Raw genomic sequence first — 24,246 nt, forward strand, 5'->3', positions numbered from 1 at the left:
GTGTAGATACTATGAGCTTGAGGAAGTTCAAAATGTTTGTTAGGAAGAGTGAAGCGACTGCCATCATTCAAAATGCCAATTGTAGCTATCATAGCATCGTGTGCCCAGTTCATCTCATCCATTGTAACCTACTCAGGTTAAGTAAGGTGAGAGGATTACAACACCAGAAAAATGTTGGCGGGAAATCAGAAGCTTGCCTCGAATTTTTTGACTGCCTACTCAGCAGAGATTTTGTTCGAAGATCAAAGAGGCAAGAAGAAGTGATGTCGTTTAATACAAGACCTTCTGTGAAAATATTTTTTTTATAATAAAAGGTAGAGATGAGATATATGCTATATACACTGTAGATTTTCAATTTCCAGCAGCTCAAAAATTCAATTCTGGATCATCACTAACCCGCGTAAATTGAAACGCGAAAAAACCGCACTAAAATATTAGGGGCCAAGGGTTATTCCAGCATAATGCCTAACACTTCATTTAAGCGTTCTCATGTGGCAACTGATAATGGCAAGTCGAAGCATCTTTTCTTCTATTAACACGATATGGCACTTGCTTTAGCTGTTGGCCAGAGTTTGAAAGGCAGAACAGGACTCTACACTGTTACAAAACAACTGCAAGATTGTGTCTGGCTTGCAACGTATGGCCCCTTTTGCCCTTGAGGTCTACCAGAACATAATCTCATCATGACAATAGAAATCAGCAACAGGAGAAAGTCGTTGCAAAGAGTGTGTGCCACTTTCGATTACAAAACGAACGGGATATTTTACTTCATTTCCAAAACCGAACACCCTTCGTTCGCCCACTCATCGATGAGATCCAGGATTCTTCGGTTCCTCCTACACTCATATTGAGATATCTAGATGACGACGTTCTACGTGCCTCAAACTGCCAGCGTCTTACTCGCATAGAGGCGAAATATGTAGCGAAAAGGGTGTTGGAGGCCCTTTCAGCTCTGCATGATGAGGGGTTTGTCCATACAGGTATAAAACCCGTAACTAAGCCTCGGTGGGACCTCTATTGATCAGGACAGGTTATAGATCTCAAACCTAGCAATGTGTTAGTGAACTATGGTCACGGAAATATCCGGTTTAAAGACATTCAATTAGCCGATTTCGGGAGCACTGTTCGCGAAGACTCTGCTCACGCTCAGGATGGTGACCCTATCGGCACGCCTATTTTTAGAAGCCCGGAAGCACATCTTCAAATGAAATGGGACACGGCAACAGACATTTGGTCTTTTGGTGCAACGGCAAGTCTACGCTCTATTTCATAACAGCAAACATTCAAATATTAACGTCCGCCCACGATGCAGCTTATTAGTCTTCTCTATGGGGAAGGATTCCACATCTTCAAGCCCGATGTCTCTGCAGACCATGATGAGTACGATACCAAGATTCTTATGAAGCACCATCGATGCTTCGGACCATTTCCGGAGTCATACGAAGAGATTGCGGATCAGGAAAGACTAGCGGTTCTTGTGTGGATTATGCAAAATAGCCCTCCTGAGACTTTGAAGCCGTTCCGTCTCACAACTGCACGAGAGATTTGTCAGGAAGATAAGGAATTCGTGCTAAGAGCTATGAAGCTTGACCCAAGAGATAGGCCCACTGCACGGCAGTTATTGGACGATAGATGGTTCCATCAGCCTTAACTTAGTTAGTTCCCTTTGCGGGAGTTCAAACTAGGTTTATTTTATGTCTCTTTAAGAAGTATCCATGCTAACAATTTCTGTACTAATTATTAGACAGAGTGAAGCGAAGTCTCTAAGCATCATACGAAGCTCGGGGCCAGGGCTCGAAAGTTGCTTCATTTTGTGACTGAAGTGACTGGATGACAATGTGTTCAAAAATGTAGGTTGAATCTTGATGATTTTATTGGGTGTAGAGGGGATTTTGAGATCTCTGATGGATCAAAATGAATTCCCACTTTTATATCTGCAGTGGAGACTTGAGTTTAACACTAGTCCACAATCGGCTGGGATATACCTGCTCGGTATCCGATCGTAATTATAGATGGCTAGCTACCTATCTGCCTACCTTCCAACCAACCTGTCTACTTAATATCCAATCAATCTCTATGAGAATAAACATCATCGTCCAGCAACCCACCTACCTGTCAATGCTAGCTTACCAGCCGACCACCTGCCTGCCTACCTGCCTATTTATCTGCTGACATGCTTGAATGAATGATATCTACCAATGGTACATATCGATAATATCTGTGATGATATCTAGCAGTGAGATATATCAATGATATCTAGCAATGATATATCGATGATATCTAGCAATGATATATCGATGATATCTACGATGATGATATCTATTGATGATGATATCAACATAATGAATAATATGACTTTGCACTTTCGCTCCGTCCTTCCCAGCTGCATGTTTCATGAATCTCCTGCTATAGAGTGTTGTTCCTGAGCTGTCCAACTCTTTGAAGCAATTAATGATGTCTTTCATCTCTGGGACTTAAGAGGTTCATTTGCCCACCCCCGGAAGGGGGGTGATAGGGGCAACCTGCCCCTAGTAATAATAGTCAGGGTAGTGTGAAGTATGTATATTAGTATTAATAAGATAGCAATCTCTTATATTCAAAGCGAATCACTGATCTCCTAAAATCTACGGATATCAGTAAATATTATATACTCTTGTTACTCCACCACACAGTCTCACTGATTCATCATATTCTATTATCTTCTAATGCCCTTTGCCACTATCTTGTCGCTTTTACGTATGGATATTTCTGTAGTTCTCTATTACATTCACAATATTCTTTCATTTCAATTCTTATTATATAAAAAGTCTCTTTATACAATCCTTCTCTTCCCAATCAATTTGTAATCTGTAATTAGAATTGTTAGTGCTAAGGTCATTAATCAGTAGTATGCGCATTACACACAGACATCAAAGTTGAATGAAATTCAAAAATGATGTACATAGTTTTTGAATCATGATCACTGAACTTTTTTAGGAAGTCGCTATCAAAATGGATGCAAATAATCACGTGAATTATTTGCTTCGGTCCTGGGTTATTCCGAATCCAGCTATTCCGGCGCGTCAAATGGAAAAATATCTTCGGCTTTCGATTCAGGACTGACTTATCTCCGCCCAACTAGCGACTCCTACAAGCCTCACCCATCAGCATTCGGGCAGACATATTGCCCGCCATGGCGACCACTGCAGAGGCAAAGCTAATACGGCAGACCAAATTCCCACCGGAATTCTCCAAAAAGGTGGACATGCAAAAGGTCAATATTGAGGTGATGAAGAAGTGAGTTAGCTCGGTGAAGCTTGCCGTCACGATGAATGTTGTGTTTGTTGACAGTGTTTTAACCCAATTTTATTGTAGGTGGATTGCTGGCAAAATATCTGGGATCCTAGGAAATGAGGATGATGTGGTTATCGAGCTTTGTTTCAATTTACTGGAGGGTTCTCGCTTTGTACGTCTACACTGGTTTTCCTCTTGGTAACACAATCGAGCGCCCGTACATATACTAACAGCAAACCGATGTTTGTTGGTAGCCTGATATCAAACTTCTACAAATCCAACTCACCGGCTTTTTGGACAAGGATACGCCCAAGTTTTGTAAAGAGCTCTGGAATTTATGTCTCAGCGCGCAAAACAACCCACAAGGCGTACCGAAGGAATTATTGGAGGCTAAGAAACTAGAACTGAGACAAGAAAAAGTGGCTCACCTAAAACTTAAAGCTCAAGAACATGTTCGCTATGCTAACTTTTGAATAGCTCGAGTCTGAAAGGTTAGCTGAAGAAGCCAGGCGGCGCAGGGAAGAGGAGAGGATGCGTGAACGTGAGCTGGAAGCTCTGCGGCAGCAAGAACGTGCTGAACGCGGTCGCCGTGGTGGCAGGGATCGATGGGCTGATAGAGACGCTCGCTCGCCGCCATCAAGACGGAGAAGTTTGGACAGATACCGCGACCATGGCAGACGTAAAGCGGATACCTGGGCTCCATCTGGAGGCCGGAGTTCACGCTGGTCGGACGATCGTGGTCGTCGCACATCTAGGTCAATATCCCGATCTATATCGCGATCTACCTCAAGTTCATCGCTCTCTCCCTCTCCTCACCGAAGGGCGCGCGGACGTCACGGACCCACAAGACGCCGACGATCGCTAAGTTATTCTCGTTCACCAGACAGGAGGGATCGCAAACGAAGGAGAAGGCGTAGCCCCGATCGTGATGATATTCTCACTAGGTCTAGCTCCGTCAATAGACCAGATCGTTCACGTTCTCCCAGAGGACGTCGGAGAAAATCTCTCACCTCTTCCTCCCGGAGCTTATCCCGCACCGTTTCGCGTCACGTCTCCACTTCAAGGTCACCTCCTTCTCTGTCCTCCTTGCGTCATAGGTCGCGCTCACGATCACCGTTCCGAGCGAATGGTGACAAGCGTGGTGCAAGAGCTCGAGGGAGAAGATCACCATCACCCGCTGCGAAAGCTTATAGAACAAATTCAAGAGCTGATATTCCCAAGGACCACCCCAAATCCCGCGATGATCGCCGTCGTCGAAGCCGCAGCAGAAGCCGCAGTCGCAATCACAACCGAAGTAGAGAACGACCCAGTTACCGCAGACGCAAGAATCCAAGCGGAAGCAGGTCTCGTACTCGCTCCCGTAGCCCGTTCCGCGACCGGGACAGGAATCGAAACCGTGACAGAAGCCACTCTGGCAGTCGTGGTACGCCTCGGGATAGAAGTGACAGAAAAAGACATCAATCAATTGAGAGATACGCCCCAGCACCCAGAAGACGCTACAAAAGCCCTTCCACATGCCCTTCTCCAGCTCCAGAGAAACAACAGACGATCGTAGCTGATTCACAAGAAGAAGAAAAGGAAAAGAAAGGTTCGCACTCACCGCCTCCTGCCTCGCGTAGCAGCAAAAGTTCGGAAGCGGAACCAAGACGGGAATCTCAGCCGGAACGTAAGGGCCTTCAAGACAGAGTTGAAGAGGAAGACAGGGAAAAGGAAGATGGACGAGCTGCAGGCGTTGAAGTGGTGCGTAGCTGAAATCTTTCCTTTTCGGTTTTCAAAATAGCGCAGAGGCCGATAAAGAACAAAATTATGTGTGTTGAAGAATCTTTCTTTATATTCTCCGCGCATACTTCTACTAGTTGAGAAAATATTAATACAATTTACTAACCTGCTTGTTCTTCTCATCCGTTTTTGTACAAATTTAGAAGTCAACCCAGCCCTCCAAATCCCGTTTAACCGGTACTGAACTCCGTGAAAGACTTGCACGAGAGAAGGTCAAGGCACTTCGCAGAGAAAGTATAGAGGGAAAAAAAGAAGTGACTTCCTAACCAGGGGTAAGTAAACTGGTACAGGATATGGAGAAAAGAAGGTGATTTTTTAAAACCCCGTGCTTTTTCTTTCCACAAACCTGCTATTGTGACGGCCTTATACCGTAGTCGAGTTCCTCTGCTCGCTATGCTCACACCCCAACCTAAAGATGGGATTTTATCCTGATCTTTCTTGTTGCAATTCAGAATTCTGTACATGAATTTGTTGCATTTCATTTTCCCGACCCCGCAGAGGATGTTTTAATGAACTTGGTTTGCAAGCATTTTCTTTTCCTCAGTCCCATATTCATGTGAACTTCCCTCTCGCCAACATTTAGTATCCACACTTGTTCTATACACGATGAATGTAGCATGAGATTTTAACGGAAATGTTTTATACTATCAATGGCCTATGTATCCCCTTTCAATCTGGACGCTCTATTAGCGGTAATTAAGGGCCCGATCTTAGAAGCAATAATGACGGGAATTTATATTTGAGATTCCAGATTGTTTGTAGCCTGTGTCGCTCATCGAGCGGCAGAAATGACATCAAATTCATCTACCCGTTACGGTGCATCGGGCAACGCAAGATCTGGAAGGTAACAATGAAGATACCAACAACGCAATTAATCTAGAAACTACTTATTCAATTGGGCTGTTTAAAATCATGTTCCGTTTACCACCCAGCTCTTCATCCATCGGACTCTTGCTGGGGCTAAAAATATGGTTGTCATGGAAACAATGTTGATATGAGCACGTGACAATTTCCTTTCCAGCCCAACTCATTCGCTCCTCACCGATGAACCTTTTTTATCTCCATGAAAATACTCGACAACGGCGATTATCTTTTATAGATTATATATCTGGAATCGATGCGTCCAGATACGCGTCAGATATTGATATGGCAACGACTACGGCAACGTCAACGACACCCCCAATTCCGTTGACATACAACAACTTCAATCGCCCAGGGTCATCATTATCTTCGCGGCAACAACTTCCCCCAACAACGATTTCTCGATCGATGTCCACCCGTGTATCACCCAATTCAGGCGCATCCAGTTTCCACAGCTCCTTTTTCCCAATGTCAAGAACACGTTCCTTTTCCATTGGAGACAGCTCTGATGATGATTTCCCGGAGCCCATCAAATTTAGCGCATCTGTCAAGGCGTTATTAGGAGAGGAGGATGGGTCAAATTATGATATCTCCCCGCGCAGTGGAAGCAATGTGGATCAAATCCAGAAAGCAGCCATGAGTATGAATGGTGAACTACGCTCGTTACATTCACTGCAGGAGAAGCAGGTGCGCATTGCGTCGCCAAGAGAACAGGCCACGGGGAGCCCGTCTCCTAGAATTGTGAGAGTCAATTCTCCTCGCGTTTCCCCAAGAACATTAGGTAGAGAGAGCCCCCGGTTGGAAAGCAAGGATGAAAAGATAAATGGATCTGATCTGCATTATCCTTGTGGCGGGGATTTTATTACACCCGCTGCCCCAAGGACCAGAGTGGTGCGTGTTACGGCTTCCAGGAGCAATTCTCACTCTCCACCAACGGTGTCCCCCAGTGGAACTAGGTCGAGTGAGAGATCTTCCAAGCAAGGGGGAAGCCGTCTAGGGGACCGTTCTTTCTCCGGTGACGAGCGTCGTCGCGACGAGAACGTTTACCGATCTGGCTCCTCAGTTAGTGTGCGGCGAACGCGGCCTAGTGAGGATACGGGGATGCAAAGTTCGTTACGGGTAAAGAGAGTTGGTAAATTAACAGGCTCGTTTCTCAACGGACCAGCGCGTCGTGGTGTTATTCGGAGACAAAGTGAAGACGTGGAGGAGGAGCCGGCAAATGAATGGCCAAATTCAAACGGCAGCCCTCATACCAGCAAAGAAGAACATCACCAACAGGAATCGGAATCCGCACCCCTCCGTGATCGCGACCAAGCTCTTGTTGAAAAGCCTCAATCGTATCCCAGGCCTGCAGAAAGTCGCACTGGATCGCCTGTCCCAATACAGGTGTCGAAGATACTCCCAGAGCCGGAAAAGCTGGTCGATAATGCCTTCTTGAGATCCAATTCACCCCAGGTTCCTAGTTCAATGTCGAAATCTCCATTATCAGCAGAGCAAAAGGATTCTTCACGATCTACCAGAGAAGCGCCTGCGTTTTATCATGTACCCCCTTTCCTCTCGCGAGCAACGAGTGGCGGCCAAGAAAATGATCCACCACCAACGTTTAAAAAGCCAAAGTCTCAGGGCCTTAGTCTTTTAGATAAGGCTGAAAAGTTCTCAGTGATTTATGACGATGACAAGGAGCTAGCCAAGCCCACGCACCCAACCATGTCACCTCGCAGACCCCTAGCTCCCAAGGATAACAACACTCCACATAGACCAGCTCCACCGCCCCCAAAAATGAGCGTTCTGGAAACAGCGACCGCACCCGCAGGAGCTACTTCGTCCCAAGCTCGGAGGAAACGCGTCCAGGTTACCATTAATCGCAAGCCCTTTACAAGATTAGACTGCATTGGGCGAGGGGGAAGCTCTAGAGTCTACCGTGTCATGGCCGAAAATTGTAAAATATTCGCACTTAAAAGAGTCAATTTGGAGGACGTTGACCCGATTGCCCTTGCTGGGTATAAGGGAGAGATTGATTTACTCAAAAAGCTCGAGAACGTGGATCGCGTAGTGCGATTGTTTGATTACGAAGTCAACGAGGAGAAGCATGCACTCAGTGTTCTCATGGAGTTTGGCGAGTCGGATCTACAAAGGATTCTCACGCTACGACTAAATACAGAAGACGCTGTGTTTGATTCTGCCTTCACGCGATATTACTGGAAGGAAATGCTCGAGTGTGTTCAAGCTGTTCACGAATTCGACGTCGTCCATTCAGATCTCAAACCTGCCAATTTCGTCCTAGTTAAGGGAAACCTGAAATTAATTGATTTTGGCATTGCAAACAAGATCCAGGATGACACTGTCAATGTTCACCGCGAGCAGCAAATCGGCACTCCAAATTACATGGCACCCGAAGCTCTTATCGACATCAATGCCGCAAGCGGCCTTCCCTCGACTGTCGGAAAGATGATGAAAGTCGGCAAACCAAGTGACGTCTGGAGTTTAGGCTGTATCCTCTATAAAATGGTCTATGGCGAACCTCCCTTTGCGCACATCACCAAACCTTTTGAGCGCATTATGGCCATTCCCAATCCGAAGGTGATTATTGAATTCCCAGCTTTCGGCGTTGGTGGTGCATCCGTACCACCAGGCCTCATACGGACTCTGAAGCGCTGCCTTCAGCGCGATCCGCGTCTGCGGCCCACAGTGCAGGAGTTGCTTGGTCAGCGAGATCCGTTTCTATATCCAGAAGCAAACTTGGAAGGTTCGGTACCCATGACGCAGGAGATGTTGGGGAGGATATTGACGAATGTCGTCAATCACTGTAAGGCAAGGGGACCTCCGAAGGAGGAGGATCTGGCCGGGTGGCCCGCCGGATTTTTTGCGAAGATTCGATCAGCGCTCGAGGAAGATGCGCTTTGATCAGACCAGTCCTTATCATTCGCCATTTGCAATTTCCATTTCGGTTTTCTAATTTGTTGTTTTCCTGTTTTGTATCTTTTGGATGGGTATCTTGGCAGTTCTCATTGCCCTGGCGAGTTTAATTTTTGTCCTGGTGCTGTGGAGTACTTTCGTATTTTTGACCTCTGGTCCAAGGGCTATTGGACTCATCTTGGCTATATTCTCCTTTTCCCCTCTCGCCTTGGGCATACTTTGATTGTTCAATTCATTTGCTGCGTTCCAGCGTCGTCTTTTCTACTAGAGGAAGATCCCTCGTGTTTCCGAGTCAATTCCCGCTTTTCTATTCTCATTCTTGGAACTTGTTTGGTAACCCTTCATGGTTTCGATTACTTATTGGCATTACCTTGGACACTTTTACAACTTTCGATACCTAGCTTTTCTTCGATTATATACTAATGTGGATATGACCTATTTATTCTTCATTCTGGCATTGTTGAATCTTCTCTCCATTCTGGCTTTCTTATCACAGAACAGCCTAACCAAATGGCTCAATGCGGTCGTGCTTAAATTCTTTATTTTGCGAATGAAATATCTATAATAAAATTTGTAATTCGAACGAACAAGAAAACATGATGTGCAAATGGAGCATAATGGTAAAGAGCAAAATTTTACATCATAATAGAAAAGAAGGAATAGAAAGCTCCTGATCAGACAAGCCGGAAATTACGCAGCATCGAAACCATTCCAGCGTACATAACATACACTGAGTAAGTCAACGGAAAATAGGTATCTTCAATCCTGCTCAAAAGAATGAACCCAATGCAAGAAAATCACTCCTTCTCTGCCCCTTTCAGTTCTGCCATACCCTCCATGTCTTCACTCACAATCTCCGCTCCCTCGTTAACCAATTCATCCAACCCCTTGACCTTAACATCCACGACCCTCAAGATCGTATACCTATGTTTACTCTTCACCCGCCTCACATGTCTCTGTCTCTGCTTGGTCTTCTCCTTGATGCGGAGCGGCTCCGACTCTGTCCCAATAACCCTCACCCGGCACTCGAAGAGCCGCTCGTCAACGTATGGCGCCCCTTTGAGCGTAAAGTCGCGCGAGCCGATAACTGATGCCCGGTTGAAGCGGAGGATGTCGCCCGCCTTTACATTGGGCATGAGGAAGGGGAGACGGAGTGTGTCGCCCGCTGTTAGGAGATAGGGGCGCGCGTGCAGGTGGGCGGTAATATAGTGAGGTGTTTGTGTGGTAAGATGCGGGAGGAGAGAGGTTAGAGACGGTGTAAGGGTTAGTGGTTTTGTAAAGGTGGGTGGGATGGGGAGTTTATTTGGTGGGATGGTTGTCGTCGTCGAGGCGGATGTTGATGTGGATTGGGGTGGAGAGCTTTGTAATGCGGACAATTCCAATTGCGATGGCACATCTGTTGTAGTTTTTTCACCCGATTGTGGAGGAATTTCGGGTGGTGTTGCGTGGAACGGGATTGTGGAGGTTTGATGTATGCATGCTGCTCGAGTCAATGGGATGATGGAGGGAATCCACCGAATGTCCAGCGCGGTACGGATGGAGGATCTGGCAAACATGGTTAATGGCAGTACTATGAAATTGTCTCCCAGTAATAAGGCAAGTATGCGGTTCTGGTCCCCCGGCTCTGGTCCTCCGTCAATTGTTACGGAGCGTCCTCCTTCAAGATACTCGGTAGATTTCTTGCCGCTTTTTAGAAGTTGAAGAAAATCAACTCTGGATGGCGTAAATGGCCGCTTGGGCTACCGTATTAATCACGTGTATTATCGCTTATGTAATTATCATGTGATTCTATCGGGCCAGTTATCGATAAATTCCAACCTCAACTTTTTTTTCAGTAAGGTAGAGCTCCACAGTCGAAGTCTCCAGGATTGTAAAGGCCGGCTCTTTCTGCCTTCATAATGCCTCAGAACGAGTTCGTTTGCTCAAGCTCCTCTTCTTCTTCTGAATTCGTGGCCAGTCCTACTAACACAATTTTCTAGGTATATCGAGCGATGGCAGAAACAATACGGGGAGCGGTTTGTGAATCCCCAATGAAACCTATGATGGCGATATTATGCAACTAGCTGACGTCTTCCCCCTTCACAAAACAGCCTTGACCACGAGGAACGCACCCGCAAGCGCATAGCTCGTGAAGCGCACAAGCAATCTCACGATGCACAATCCTTCCGCGGCCTACGGGCCAAGCTGTACCAAAAGAAGCGCCATGCGGAGAAGATCGAGATGAAGAAACGGATAAGGGCGCAAGAAGAGAAAAATGTCAAGTCGTCTGCACCTAACGAACCATCCTCCACGCCACTACCAAACTACCTTCTCGACAGGTCCCAGGAGACTAATGCGAAATCGCTTTCAAGCGCCATTAAGAATAAGCGTGCTGAGAAGGCGGCCCAGTTCTCAGTCCCTCTACCAAAAGTTAAGGGAATAAGCGAAGAGGAGATGTTCAAGGTTGTCAAGACGGGAAAGAAGACAGCGAAAAAGTCGTGGAAACGTATGATTACCAAGCCTACCTTTGTTGGCGCCGACTTCACCCGGAGACCAGTCAAGTACGAACGTTTCATTCGACCCATGGGTCTGCGTTATAAGAAAGCGAACGTCACGCATCCGAAATTGGGCGTTACTGTACAGCTACCGATTATCAGTGTCAAGAAGAACCCTCAGAGCCCTATGTATACGCAACTGGGAGTGTTGACCAAGGGAACTATTATCGAAGTCAACGTGAGCGAACTGGGACAAGTCACGGCGAGCGGAAAGGTCCTATGGGGCAAGTTCGCACAAATAACCAATAGTTGTGAAAATGATGGATGTGTTAATGCGTGAGTTTTCAACACTTTTCCTCCTTCGACCTCCCATTACCGGAGACTGTGCTCTCCATTTTATGTTATGTATCCCTCAGATCGATTGAAGCTCGCTAACCAATTCTCTACAGCGTGCTTCTGGTGTAATCCTCTTCTTTATCTTACAACCTTTGATGACACCTTTTCGCTCCCATAACTCTCCTTCATTTCCACGACTTCAAGGAATGGCCTGTAACCGCCAGCTTCGGCACTCGACTTTCAACGTAGAAAAACTTTCTTTCCTCCTATCAAGAAAACATGATAGAAGGAATCAAAACGCATTGAGTTAAATACCGTCAATTACCTCACCTAACTTTTTTTTTCTTTTCTTTTTCTTTCAATGGCGTTTTGGCGAAATAGTGGTGGAAACTAAACGATGCAAGATTTCCTCTGGTGGGGTTTCTTGTGATTTTCAATTTTGCATCTCCTTCAAGGATTTTTTAGAACCCCCTTCTTTTCGTGTGAGGGAACCCAATTTCCTTTTCTCCTATCTCTCTCCCAACATGAGATGGAGGACAGAACCTCGCTATTTTTAGGACAGAAGTTTTTTTGATTTACATAAATCTACTCTGTCTACTTTGTCCTTTCGGCCACTTACTACACCGCTAACCTTCTCCATGTCGTATTTCATGAAACGAGAAAAAGGGAAATGAAAAAGTGAAAATAATCTTATATCTATATACAACTCTGCAAATGCCACAAACAGCAAATATGTGCTTACAGGAGGTACTAGATAAATGACCAAAAAAAAAAAAAAAAACGAGAGAGAGAGAGGAGGGGGGGAGAGGGGAAGTAAAGAGAGAAAAGGAAAAACCAAACAAACCAGCACATAGCGAGGCAGGTATCTTAATATAAATCACCCGTTTTTTCTCCTTGACCACAAATCCACAGATTGTCAACAAGCAGCCCTCGGACCTCATCTTCGACCTTCCATTGTTTCTCCGTCTTCTCCCCCTCTCCTTCCATTGACGTCGCCGGCGACACGAGCCCAGGCATGGCAGGCGGCAACGAGCTAGATCTAGGATCAACAACACCAACATTGACACTGGCATTGACGTTACGACTCCGCTGGCCCAGGCTCCTGTTGTGATTGCTACTCTGGTTCAGATTCCGGCTTGCTGACTCGAGGGCTAGTTGCAGTTTCGAGCTGTCCACAGGAGCCTCTGTATTTATTATGGATGCGTTATCCACGAGTGGGGTCCTGCAATGGTGTTGCAGACCCTGGTGGTGACCGCGCTGATGCCGGCGGAGAGTATTACGGCTCTCGGCTCCCCTAGGACTACGAGCCGGATTCAGCAGATGCGGATAGGCATATTCCCCCATTTCCATTTCCTCCACTGTCTCGACATCCTCCATCCCCACCTCCGGTTCCGGGTCGACATCCAACCCTTTATTGTTTTCGACGATGTTAATAATCTCACCAACAGCACTAGGGATGGTCCTGACTCTATGGAGTCCCTTCCCGCTCCGATTCCTACCGCCATCCCCGTAACCGTCCGCGACAACCTCTCCCAGACCCTTCTTCGGCGGCACATTCTCCAGCAAACCCATTCCCGCATCCAGCCCTTCAATCACCCCAGCCAAAAATTCTGCGTCCTTGCAACTAACGCTTAGCGTCCATCGATACTCGTCCAGCCGCATTCGATAAAATTCCTCCTCCTCGCTCGTCAGTGCCGTAGCCCTCAACAAAATCCCAAACGAGCTGATCAACGCAAAGTTTGTCCGAGACGATGAGGGCCAGAATGACCGTAAATGCGCGGGACGCAGTCGATTGACAAAGTCCATGGCGGAAATTAGCCGCGATTTCGCTGCTGAACGGCAGATGTGGGATAAGTATGGGTCTGCGGAGTCCGGGCCTAGGGAGCGGATTATGCTTCTGTGTAGAGTTATCTCAGTCGCGAAGTAGGCGAGGTGGAGGCCCCCGTTGAAGTCTGTATGGCAAGGGTTATTTGTATTTGGAATTGCTTCTACGTTCTTGGAGTCGATGTTTGTGTTGCCGCCGTCTCTACTATTGTCATCATTCCAGGGGTATTGGTAATGATGATCTATTCTCAATTCATCCGGTAGACACGCAAACCACCGCTTTAAGCGTATTTGGATAGGTTTTGCCCGTTCGAGGATTATTCTGGTACGCTGAGGCCCCGCTGCGGCGAATTCGGAGGTGGCTTGGAGGGTGTAGAAAGTATCAAGGATCTCAGAGAGGATGACGGTTAGGGTCACGAAATGGCGGAAGAAGCGGGCGCCACGTCTTACCGACGAAGGAATATCCTGAAGACTCACGTTTTCGTGGCTATTACCGACGCCGTTTCGTTTCCGTGAATAATTGATGTCTGCGAAATCTTCCATCACTAATTCCTTGACGGTCCAGTTTGCTGCGAAGATATGCGATGGGCGGCCGTGGACTAGCGCGCACCATTTGTCCTGCACATAGAGGGCCCAAGACAGCCGTTTGCGCAAGCCTTTTTCCCACGAAGGTATGTTCCAGTTATTGCAGTTTTGGTGCAGACCCAGATCGTAGCTGGCAGTTACGAGCTGGGCGATTAGCGCGGGGGTGTTTAAGGTTGGTTTATGAGAGAGGAGCAGACCCGCCTGGATGGTGGAGATATGTGGTTGTGCGAGGGATTCGTTAAGTAACCGTGTAGCCATCCTTTCTAGACGAGCGGCATCGGGTCTTCGTGGTGTCTGGACTTCAGACTCTGATCCCGGGGGGGAATTCGCACCCGCTACCTCTAGATCCAGCCATTCCAACGCAACAAAGTACACCGCTGCCAATAGAGGAGGGGACAAATTCCTTCTAGTCTGGTACGAATGGCGGAAGGCATCTTCGATTAACACAGAAAAGGCCGGGTGTGCATGTTGGAAGAAACTATCGATAAGAATGGGCCCAAAGGGGCTGACAGCACTCTCTATCGTTTCAATGGAGATGGAATAAAGCTTGTGGCGGGCTTGGAAGCCGTCAACCACGCGCATGAAGGTCCCGTCATCTGCGACTTTATGCACACGGGACATGGCTAGAGGCCTTTCGTTATTGCGGTCGAGAGTTAGAAAGTCTAGCAGAAGCGGCTCCAGCTCTGTTGTCATGCCGATGTGTTGGCTGGTCACAAAAGATGCCTCAAGGGGGAGCTCATCCTCCTCAACATTAGGATCATATCCCATACCAAACTCGTCCTCAAACTTTCTCTTGCCCAACTGACTCTGAACTTGAGCCTGTACCCTCGTCTGCGCTTGCTCTGCCTTCATGGTGATATTAGACATGAAATCCTGCAGATGAAAATCGCATGGCTAGTTATAGAACATTCACTCTTGCGTCTAAAACAAGCGTCAGTGCAGCAGAGGCAGCAGAAATGACATATGACGTCAGGAGTGATGATTTATTGCTATTGGTGTTATAATTGTAGGAGCTGCTCGACGTAGCAGCAGCGGCGGTGGATTAGTCGGAGTTGTGGGCGGAATGTTGGAAATGGTTTTATAGCGATGGTCGCAGCCATTCTGTTCTCTCTCGATACTGAACACAATGAGCGCGAGAGGGAAGTCGATTCGTACATAAACCGGGTTAATCGATTCCTCCACTTTTCATATTTGTTTGCTTTCTGATAGCTGGCTGGAAGTCTTCCCTGGGCTCCTGTAGCTCGAACTCAGCCTGATGGCGGTTACTTACAATCAGAATGATGAGATATGTTTGCGGTCATATAGCTAGCTTGGGGGAGCTCAAAACAGCAATCAGACAATCAATTTAAGATCTTGCTGTGGGACGATGGACACTTCTGGAATCGCTTTGGGTGGGTAAGTTGTACGGAGGATAGTATCAATCGTAGGATAATTTAGTTTTGTATCGGGTTATTGCTCGCTAGAGTTCCAATCTTTATCGGTTATTTTGTACCTGTAGGCCAGCTAAATTAGATAGAGGATTAATGCTACCTTGCTTCTGAAACCATCAGTGTTTTTTTTTTTGGTCATGGATTTGGTGGATCTCTACGACGTCCGACCCCCCAAGGTTGAGAATGTAACAGGAACAAGGTTTGCAGAGGCATGGAGAAGCTGAGAACCTCGCAAATAGTTTGAACTCAACACCCATCGGGCGGTGAAAGATGGTATTCTCTCTGTATTATTTTTCATAGTGAGGCAGCTAATCTATGTTTCCTGTTGCCGTTCAATTGAGAACCCATGTGTCTTGTTTCACGTCTCCCTACATTTTCCGGGCCTGAGACTATTGCGGATATTTCAAATTGATATTGGCATGGCAGCCCTGGAGCGCAAGGTAGTTTCAAAACGTAACAGATATCCAAGATCCGAGAAAAGGTTTGTATTTTCTGTTTGATTTTTTATTTTCTTTTCTTTTCTTTTCTTTTATTTTATTTTATCGCGCCTGACCAAGCTCAGTTATCCCCTGGTCCAAATTCCCTGGACACCGAACATGCTCTGTACTTCGACTCACTAACGAAGGACCCTCATATTCGTGTACCCAGGGATAGATTTATGCGGAAGAATCTTCATAAGCAGATTACTCTGTACATCCCACCTCGATTTTCCGAAAACTCCTCTCGTATCTCCCTCCCCTTCTCTCCCATGGCTCTCATATACAAAATCCCCTGCCCCACCAAAGAGATAAGCTTCCCCCTGCTAATTGGTTGCGGACAGCACCATATTCCTTACTACTACAATCTGCTAGTCTGCTTCGGGGTGTCTAATTACGTACAGGATTCGGGAACGCATCGCACGCTGGGTAGTGGCTGAAGGCTGGGGCTGGAATGCATTTACGAGGAATGGAAGAATGAATCGGGCAAAAAGGGATGCGCTTTATCTTCTTTGAATATGTGGAACAGGCCCGACTATAGAAGATGACTATGCATCCGAGCGTGCCTGGGCAGTTTAGCAGATGAGTTACCATGTGGAGATATTACAGATGCCTCATGCTCTGAAATATCGTCTTGCAAAACGTAAAAACTCAACTCGCAGGGCTAGCTTCAGACGCTTGTTATCTACGAGCGCACTAGGCTGATAAGGGCGCTCCCACACAAAACAACAAACACACATAACATGATATTTAGGGTATATACAAAAGTGAAAGCTCAATTCTGGCTGATTCTGAGAATATATATATATGTGTGTGTGTGCGTGTGTGTGTGTCATCAGGAAGGTAGAATTGCAGAGATTTAATATATACTAAGGCGAGAATATATATATGTGTATATATGTATATAAAATGTACGACATAAAAATTTGGGCACAAGAACTGAAGGAAAAATGGACATGGATAAAAGGGGAGAAGAAAAGAGAACAAAGGAAGCAAGGGCAGATGATAAAAGCGGGCAGTAATAGTAATAAAAAAAAGGGGGGGGGGAGATGATGGGAGTGGTGATGATAGGTGTATTTTCTAGATGTATCTCCCATCTTCCCCTTTTCCAACGATCTTCCGCTTTTCTCACTCTATCCAAAACAAAAAGGAAAAACAGAAAAAGTTTGAAATCTCACTCCTTAACATTGCCCTTGTCCTTGCACCCCGGGGTAATATTCTTCAACACCCTCCAGTCGCCAAGAGTCGGGAAGTGATTCCGCTCCTTGTCATCCGCCGCCAACGGTGTCACATCACGCTCAGCAATCGTAATCTCCAGCCCCTTGGAGTGGCCCGTGGAATCACCGACAAGCTCTCCGGCATCCACAACCTTCCCAGTCAAATCCAGCACGCGCCACTCCAGATGCTTCTCCAGCAACGGCAGAATCGACGTGTCCGTCAGGTCAAGAATCATCCCGCTGTTCAACACTACTGCCAGAACGTGCGACAGGGGAATCTGCCCGTACATCTCACGCGTTGTGTTGGCTGGGGAGCCCATGGAGGAGGCGAAGGACGCGAAGGTACCAATCAGGTTAGAGGCGTATGGCCAGTCGCAGGGCTCTTCCGGTGGCTCGGAGAGGAAGAAGTGGATATTGTACGCATGGGGCAGTGCGAATTTGTTCGCCTTGATGTTTATTACCCACTGCTTCGACAAGTTGTTGATGCCCAGTTTGATGAAGTTGAGCAAACTGAATTTGCCCAGGTCATCGAAGAGTTCCTTGATCTTGAAGTTGAGTTTTTTGAGGTCGTCCAGCGTGTCCTCGACAAGGTTAGGCATGCGCTTGTGCTTGATCATGGCGTGGTGGTGAGCAGCGCGGGCGGTGAGAGCGGTGCTGCGTTTGTTGTTGTTGTCGCTTGCTCTATTGTACAGCTGGTTGACTTGAATGCGTACATTCATGGCCAGTTGCTGTGGGCTAACGTCCCAGTCCTTGATCTCAGGATACGTGTAACCGAAGTATTTCAAGTTGCGAGACGTTTCGGCATTGTAGAATTTATTGCTGGGGTCGCGGAACGGTGCCAAGGCTGAAAAGGAGGGTCAGTTTGATTTCTTTGATTAGACTCGGAATTCCGGAAAATATGAGTTGCACGTACCAGTCTTGTCATTTTCCCAGGTGCCTGGCCTCTCCATGAAATTTCCGCCGCGGTTTTGTAGAGGCTGTACGTATGATTCAGGGTGCACAGCTTGCCACAAAGCGACGATGCGGTCGACGTTACTTCATCATCAATCAGTACATTCCTTACACGGGGAGATGGGCTTTTTTTACTAACGTATGGTGGAGCCAGAAGACTGGGTCATAGGCGGACCAGGGGGTGTAAGTCATATGCCCCTCATTGCCTCCAACCGAAACATGAATGAGACCGTGAATATTCTCCAAGTTGTTGTAACTCGCACCACGGTCTGGGAGCGAATCAGTCGAGAATACGGTGTAGTTGGTTTCGCCGGCAATGAGTTGATATGTGTTGACTCGAATGCTGAATATTGCTTGTTAGGTGGCACTGCTCAAATCACTCTATCAGTGATATTGTGACTTACAGGGCACCATTGGCATTCAAAGTCTTCTGGATCGCATCGATCTGGGATACACCCTGCTCGTCGGGGTTGCGGACGGTTCTGCGATATTTGAAAAGCTGAAAAGCAGAGAATTAGTGGAAGCCATACATATATGGATTCCAGGTCTCGAAGAGGGAAATACTGACAGGATCATTGGGGAAGCCCTCTTGAGCCGATGGCCTGATAGCGAAGTCGTAAAGGGGGTTCGGAATGGTCTTTAATCCGTTCGGGGTATTGATGTTAAGCTGTGGGGTAATGACTGACTTGGGAAGCTCAGGATCATTGGCCCAGTCCCAGTATGGAAGTCTCAAATCAGTTGCAGCTTTTTGATAGACTGCCCGGAGCATTTGGGGGTATGTGTTAGCTATCGCCTGGGCATGGCGCGAAATTCGCTCCTGTTATTGGGAACGGTTGTTAGAATTCTGATGCATCTATGGGAGATAAACCAAGTCTAATTCACTGACTTCATAGATGGCAAGGTAAGGACGATGCCACATTGGAAACAAAGTCGAGCCGTGAGAGCAATAACCAGCACCTCCCAAACCCTTAACGCCATCCCAGGAGACGTAAGGATAACCATGAATACCTGTATTTCAAAACCGAGTTAATTACAGCTGTAACTAGCACATGAATTTCTGAAGATGGCTCTTACCAGCAATTTGAAAAAAGCTCAACAGATCATCCCGGTCCTCCTCCTGGAAAGCCTTGAGGGCCTGGATGTAGAGATCCCATTCGGGGCCAGACCATTGCAGATTGTTGATGTCCTTACGAGCTGGTCGTTCGCCAGTCTGGCGATTGACGCCATCCTTCACACCTGAAATAGTCACAGCTGAAGCAACGCCCAACAGCACGTTCAGCAGCAGGAGCACTTTCCATCGAAAGGCCCCCATGATTTTTGCTCCGAAATAATATCAAAAAGTGTGTACAGTGTTGTTATTTTATTTCCCCCTTCAAATTATAGTAAATGAGGGACCTAAGTTCCGGTAAAGACTGGATAGAAGGAGGAAAACGTGAAGGAATGGCTTGCAATCCGTTCAAGAAACCATTGAGTCTGAACGCCGCGCTTTGGTTCTGGAACCTGATGAGCCAGTTTCTTCTTCTCTGTTTCTTTTTTTAACCTCCCCTTCAGCGCGTAAAGTTTTAAAGGATTGGGAGGCTCCGCAAACAATGTGTGACAAAAAATGAGCGAAATGGATGGAGTGAACGAAAGTAATCCTCGCGGAGAGGAAGAGGAAGAAGAGGAGGGGGTGAGAAGGAGGAGAAGGGAGTGAAGACGAAGGGTGCTGGCAGGGTAGAAGTGGAAGCAAGGAAGAACTGGTTAGATTCAAATGAATCCGGCAAATACGGGGGAGTCTGCTGTTTGAGCAGCACTTTTAGGACTGTTCTCTGGGCTCTTTGGCCTCTGGGCGGTGGTGAAGTATGGGGAGCGTTGGCCATTCGAACAAGGCTAACTGCCGCTAGGGCTAGTTAGTCAGGGGACAAGCCTCCACTTGGGCAGCCATCGCCGCCCCTTGCTGGGGTCCTTGGCTCCTCGCCGTCTGGATCGCAGCCATCTAAAAAGCAATGCTATGATAGCTGCAGGCCTGATTGGACTATTGCTTCCATCCATGCACTAGGTTGTCGATCAATTGCTGGGATTCCTGCCATGACTGACCGAGGGTTCCATCCAGCCCCTGATACTCCTCCATACTGACTTGGCTTGGTGGTTCCGAGCATATTCTTGTTCATCCACGAGTCTCACGACCACTTGGGCGCAGCTTTCCGGGATAGCCAATCGACCATTACATACTGCGTACATCGATCTCCACGTCAGCCAAGCTGGACAGCCAATCACTCTGCTTTATAACTGAGCGAGCTGATTGTCACATGACCCACATTCTCAAACAAGCATTGTGATAGACATCTGGACGGAGTATTTCGTGATTATCACTGATAAGGATGCTGATCTGAAAGGTGTGCCCAGAAACTACCATCCGATTTCCTCCTCATCGGTTGGGCAGAATCTTTTCCGAGAAAGAGGCTGAAGCTTGTTTTTCGTGGAGATACTATCCACATGGAGCATGTCTGTGACAGAAAACCTATGGCGCTTCTCATTATTGAAAACCATTTTATGCACGAATATGCCAGGTAAACGGATGTACCGTACGGACGTTTCCAAACAGAAATATCGCTCGTTCCCCATAATCAACCTAGACCAGTCCTAAAGTAATGGTGAAACAGTCAACCAATCCGTACGCAGTAGTGATCCTGCGCTGGCGACGGTGTCTCAGCAGCTGAGATCTCAATCCAGAAGGCTCTTCCGTCACAGTGTACTCAATACTATGTAACCCTGTGCTTCGTGATGCGCCGAGCGGCTGAGGGGAGGCCTCCGGCCTTTGTGCTGCCAGAATAAGTTTCTTAGCTGTAGTGCAACCTCTTGCCCTTCCAGTGCCTCACAGATTCCAACGATGGCTTTGCAATTAAATGTAGAAAGCATCATCACCTCTTCCTATCCATCAACACCGCATCGAATCGATAAATAGTGCCTAAGAAAACAACGTTGGATAATGCGATGCTTGCGACAACGTGCGAGACTAAACACCGAGAATCGCGGAGCCATTCATCACGAGCCTCCGCTTTCCTGTCCTCATCCTTCCCTTCTCTGCCATCTGGGATTGCGATCTTCAGTCTGACAGTGGCGGTGCAACAGGATGGAGACTCTGGATTTATTGATTGGCCACTGCGCAGGCAAACAGGATCTCGGAAATAACTTCTCTTGGGCTCCGAAAGAGAGCAGCTTGGGAGTTCCGATGCACAAATCCTTTTTTATCAATGCGGCTTTCCCCTGGTAGATGATGTGGTTGTTTTTTATGATTGTTCGTTGTCAAGTACTGTGGTGTGGTGGGAACTTCATAGTGTAAAGTGCTTCTTAGGTACTTAGCGTACTAGTGAGGTTAGCGAGCCGCTTACAGGCCGTGCGGTCCAGGCGACTGCTAGCATGCAGACCTTGTGAATGTCCAAATTCCAGGTAAAGAATGTGAATGTGGTGACAAATATTATCAACAGCACACAGTTGGTCTAACAACAAGGTCTGCTATTATTGAGGCGTCTGGCTATTGCTGCACACAGGCTACATGCAGAAAGAATGTGCAGATACATACCGGTTGACACTCACTGACTCGGATCCAGGCAGGATCCATGAAGTGCCAGTTCCCGCAGTACTATGTACAGCTCTCTACAGTTCTGGCAATATGCATCACCATGTCGAGTCATCCTGTTGATGGTTTTATCTACAGTGTTTCTCAGATCTTAAAACCAGAAAGTATACTCCGTACGCGGGGCATCAAAGCGGATGTTCCAAACATTCGCTGCTGGAGAACCCACGGGGGTTTACCGTTCAAATTTCAAGGATACGGGTGGTCAATTGTGAACTACTGCGTACACTGTGACAAATTATCTTGGTAGTAACATAGTCCTAACCTGTCCCGTTCTTCAGCGTTCCTTTATATATGGACCTACTCTATACCCCTCCACGAGAAACTGGGGACGCTGGCCCATGCATGAAAGTGTGAGCAAATCGTTTACACAGTGAGGGAAATTCTATGTCTGTTCTTGAACTATCTATCAGTTATTTTCCCTTCAAAGGGTTGCGGGAAAACAGGTAAAGGTGGGTTAATAAAAAAGCCACCACCAAAAAAGCAAATATTCGTCTGTGCATAAACTTCAATATTTTATGGATGCACATCTAGTCGACTCTTATCGACCGCCACAGACGGGAGGGAAAAGAGAACGAATAAGGAAAGTCATTCACATTCAAGAAGCTATCCATATACAATCACTACTTTGTTCGCAGCGCGGAAATCTACACCGTGGTTTTTCTTGGTGCATACCAGCGCAAAGCCCCACCCCTCTTCTAAGAAATTACTGGTGGACCTAAATGTCGGCTCCCAAGTTAGGCACTTGAGCTCTTGAAGATTCGCTTCTACTGTACGATATTGGAACCGGACAGATTCTGGCTGCCCCGGGAGTCTGCAAGATAGGAGGACAGCTCTTCATACATGGATTAGCCACACAACATTGTATGAATATACCTAGTACAGGTTCAGAAACTTAGGTCTGGCAGTATCAGGAGAATGAACCATCTTTCGTCAGAGACATGATCGCTAGCTAAGTAAATATTGTATTGAAGTATTGCTGCTAAGTCGTAGCATGCTCTCCGTTAAAAAGTAAATCCAGTGGGGAAAAGATGGGTGGAGGTAACAATGGATTGAGTTTCGTTATAGCTTTTGAGATGAGTGTGCTTCATTTGATCTTTATGTCACTCATCGATCAATTGCCCCCATGTCTCATTATCTGAAATAGGGCTGGAATCGGTTGTATTTGATGTCTTTCATGAATGAGTAAGCGGAACCCAATTTAATGATATGACATAGAGTGGGTACGGAATCCTATCAGCTATCAGCTACATGAGAGAAAGAGAGAAGAAAATAGCTTGAGAATAACTGTGATATATATCCAGAGCAAATAGAGAGACAGCTGCACCGGGATCAACTCCCATTGGATGATTAAAAATAAAAGAACATGCCCATGATACTGAAAATGTGATAAGTTTAATTTGAGCTTAGCATCTTACATTCTCCTTACTAGGAATCCCGGTAGTAAAACACGAATGGTCAACACTCACAATCGATACATAAACCTATGCCCCAGTTTCACTCGAAGTCCATTGTGCCAGTACTTTCTCTCTTCTTCGCCATTGGCTACGTCGAATTTTATCCGGCTCTCCCGCTGCTCTCCCGACTATAGAGAAGACTCCTAAATTTTAGCTTTGCCATCCCTTTGGGGTGTCGGATGCTCCTTGGCCCATTTCTCCCTCAAGAGTTTTGCTTTCTCGGATGTCTTCACGAATCCTTCATAAAGCGCAGGGAAACCACCACCAAGCGTGCGGATATCCACAGGGCGGCCAGTCTTTACGTCCATGTATGTTACAGAGCCGCGGACTTGAGCAACTACAGCTTGCTGCTTTAGCGAAAAGAGCACTGTGGTTCCGTTGTTTCGCGTGGGCTCTATGTAGTCATGGCGGAAGGCGGCAATTACCTTGGGGATATGTAATCAGCAAGAGGTCTGGGTGCGTGCATGGGTCTCGGTGAATTCACACATCAGGGTAAAACAAGAGACAATGTACTCACCACGTCAGGGTATTTGACCTGTCTCCGAAAATCCAGTTCGTATTTGCGGATGAGGGGAACGACGGTTTTAGCTTCAAATATGTCGTCTAACTCCTCCTTACTCAGGTACTCGTCATAGAACTCCATCACACGCATGTAGCATGCTGAGAAGAAACTCATGTACTGGGTGTGATTGACATGGCCGTACGGGTCCTGGTGTTCGGCCCAGAGTATTCCATGTTCAACCATGGTCTTAGGATCAAACCCCATGGCCTCCAGAGTAGAGAGCGCGCGAGCACGAAGGGGTGCATATGGGTCTGTGTTGGGGTGAGGGCCTGGAGCACCATTACGCGAATAAGGCGAGAGATATGACGAATCAGCCAGTCGGGCTGATGCCGGGCTTGCATTGTCACCGTCTGCCATGGCTTTTCGAAGATGGATTGTTTCTGTCGGTGGTTAGAGAATGTCCGGGTGTTCGAACCTGTAGGGACTTGGGGCGAGAGCACCAGAGGGGTGTTATTCAATCTTAAGGAAAAAAATGTCGACGGTTCAAGG

At 46.9% G+C, this 24,246-nt stretch overlaps 9 protein-coding genes across 9 annotated transcripts; 4 read left to right on the forward strand and 5 right to left on the reverse strand.

Moving 5' to 3' along the window:
• Positions 1 to 542: 542 nt before the first annotated feature.
• Positions 543 to 1,651, forward strand: HCBG_00183 (uncharacterized protein; the record flags this gene model as incomplete). The annotated part of the gene is made up of 4 exons (XM_045427233.1): positions 543 to 637; positions 694 to 980; positions 1,026 to 1,253; positions 1,338 to 1,651. The coding sequence occupies 4 exons, from the start codon at positions 543 to 545 to the stop codon at positions 1,649 to 1,651; spliced, it is 924 nt and encodes a 307-aa protein (XP_045291208.1).
• Positions 1,652 to 3,172: 1,521 nt separating this feature from the next.
• On the forward strand, positions 3,173 to 5,165 carry HCBG_00184 (SRm160/300 splicing coactivator; the record flags this gene model as incomplete). Its single annotated transcript, XM_045427234.1, has 4 exons — positions 3,173 to 3,276; positions 3,355 to 3,445; positions 3,528 to 3,725; positions 3,751 to 5,165. The coding sequence occupies 4 exons, from the start codon at positions 3,173 to 3,175 to the stop codon at positions 5,023 to 5,025; spliced, it is 1,668 nt and encodes a 555-aa protein (XP_045291209.1).
• Positions 5,166 to 6,381: 1,216 nt separating this feature from the next.
• HCBG_00185 (dual specificity protein kinase) lies at positions 6,382 to 8,953 on the forward strand (the record flags this gene model as incomplete). Its single annotated transcript, XM_045427235.1, has 1 exon — positions 6,382 to 8,953. The coding sequence occupies one exon, from the start codon at positions 6,382 to 6,384 to the stop codon at positions 8,815 to 8,817; it is 2,436 nt and encodes an 811-aa protein (XP_045291210.1).
• A 673-nt stretch (positions 8,954 to 9,626) lies between these two features.
• HCBG_00186 (uncharacterized protein) lies at positions 9,627 to 10,385 on the reverse strand (the record flags this gene model as incomplete). Its single annotated transcript, XM_045427236.1, has 1 exon — positions 9,627 to 10,385. The coding sequence occupies one exon, from the start codon at positions 10,383 to 10,385 to the stop codon at positions 9,627 to 9,629; it is 759 nt and encodes a 252-aa protein (XP_045291211.1).
• Positions 10,386 to 10,694: 309 nt separating this feature from the next.
• HCBG_00187 (ribosomal large subunit) lies at positions 10,695 to 13,738 on the forward strand (the record flags this gene model as incomplete). Its single annotated transcript, XM_045427237.1, has 4 exons — positions 10,695 to 10,741; positions 10,809 to 10,844; positions 10,920 to 11,639; positions 11,753 to 13,738. 4 exons carry the CDS (start codon positions 10,728 to 10,730, stop codon positions 11,766 to 11,768), a joined length of 786 nt encoding a protein of 261 aa, XP_045291212.1.
• Positions 12,507 to 14,922, reverse strand: HCBG_00188 (nitrogen regulatory protein OTam; the record flags this gene model as incomplete). Its single annotated transcript, XM_045427238.1, has 2 exons — positions 12,507 to 13,048; positions 13,082 to 14,922. 2 exons carry the CDS (start codon positions 14,898 to 14,900, stop codon positions 12,507 to 12,509), a joined length of 2,361 nt encoding a protein of 786 aa, XP_045291213.1.
• A 1,861-nt stretch (positions 14,923 to 16,783) lies between these two features.
• HCBG_00189 (polyphenoloxidase) lies at positions 16,784 to 19,434 on the reverse strand (the record flags this gene model as incomplete). Its single annotated transcript, XM_045427239.1, has 7 exons — positions 16,784 to 18,015; positions 18,085 to 18,206; positions 18,262 to 18,465; positions 18,527 to 18,621; positions 18,691 to 18,939; positions 19,009 to 19,130; positions 19,197 to 19,434. The coding sequence occupies 7 exons, from the start codon at positions 19,432 to 19,434 to the stop codon at positions 17,129 to 17,131; spliced, it is 1,917 nt and encodes a 638-aa protein (XP_045291214.1).
• A 1,299-nt stretch (positions 19,435 to 20,733) lies between these two features.
• On the reverse strand, positions 20,734 to 21,723 carry HCBG_00190 (uncharacterized protein; the record flags this gene model as incomplete). The annotated part of the gene is made up of 4 exons (XM_045427240.1): positions 20,734 to 20,917; positions 21,027 to 21,192; positions 21,494 to 21,601; positions 21,699 to 21,723. 4 exons carry the CDS (start codon positions 21,721 to 21,723, stop codon positions 20,734 to 20,736), a joined length of 483 nt encoding a protein of 160 aa, XP_045291215.1.
• A 1,615-nt stretch (positions 21,724 to 23,338) lies between these two features.
• Positions 23,339 to 24,114, reverse strand: HCBG_00191 (uncharacterized protein; the record flags this gene model as incomplete). The annotated part of the gene is made up of 2 exons (XM_045427241.1): positions 23,339 to 23,620; positions 23,713 to 24,114. The coding sequence occupies 2 exons, from the start codon at positions 24,112 to 24,114 to the stop codon at positions 23,339 to 23,341; spliced, it is 684 nt and encodes a 227-aa protein (XP_045291216.1).
• Positions 24,115 to 24,246: the final 132 nt, after the last annotated feature.

Source organism: Histoplasma capsulatum (genome assembly GCF_000150115.1).
Source record: "Histoplasma capsulatum G186AR genomic scaffold supercont2.1, whole genome shotgun sequence".
Classification (NCBI taxonomy): domain Eukaryota; kingdom Fungi; phylum Ascomycota; class Eurotiomycetes; order Onygenales; family Ajellomycetaceae; genus Histoplasma; species Histoplasma capsulatum.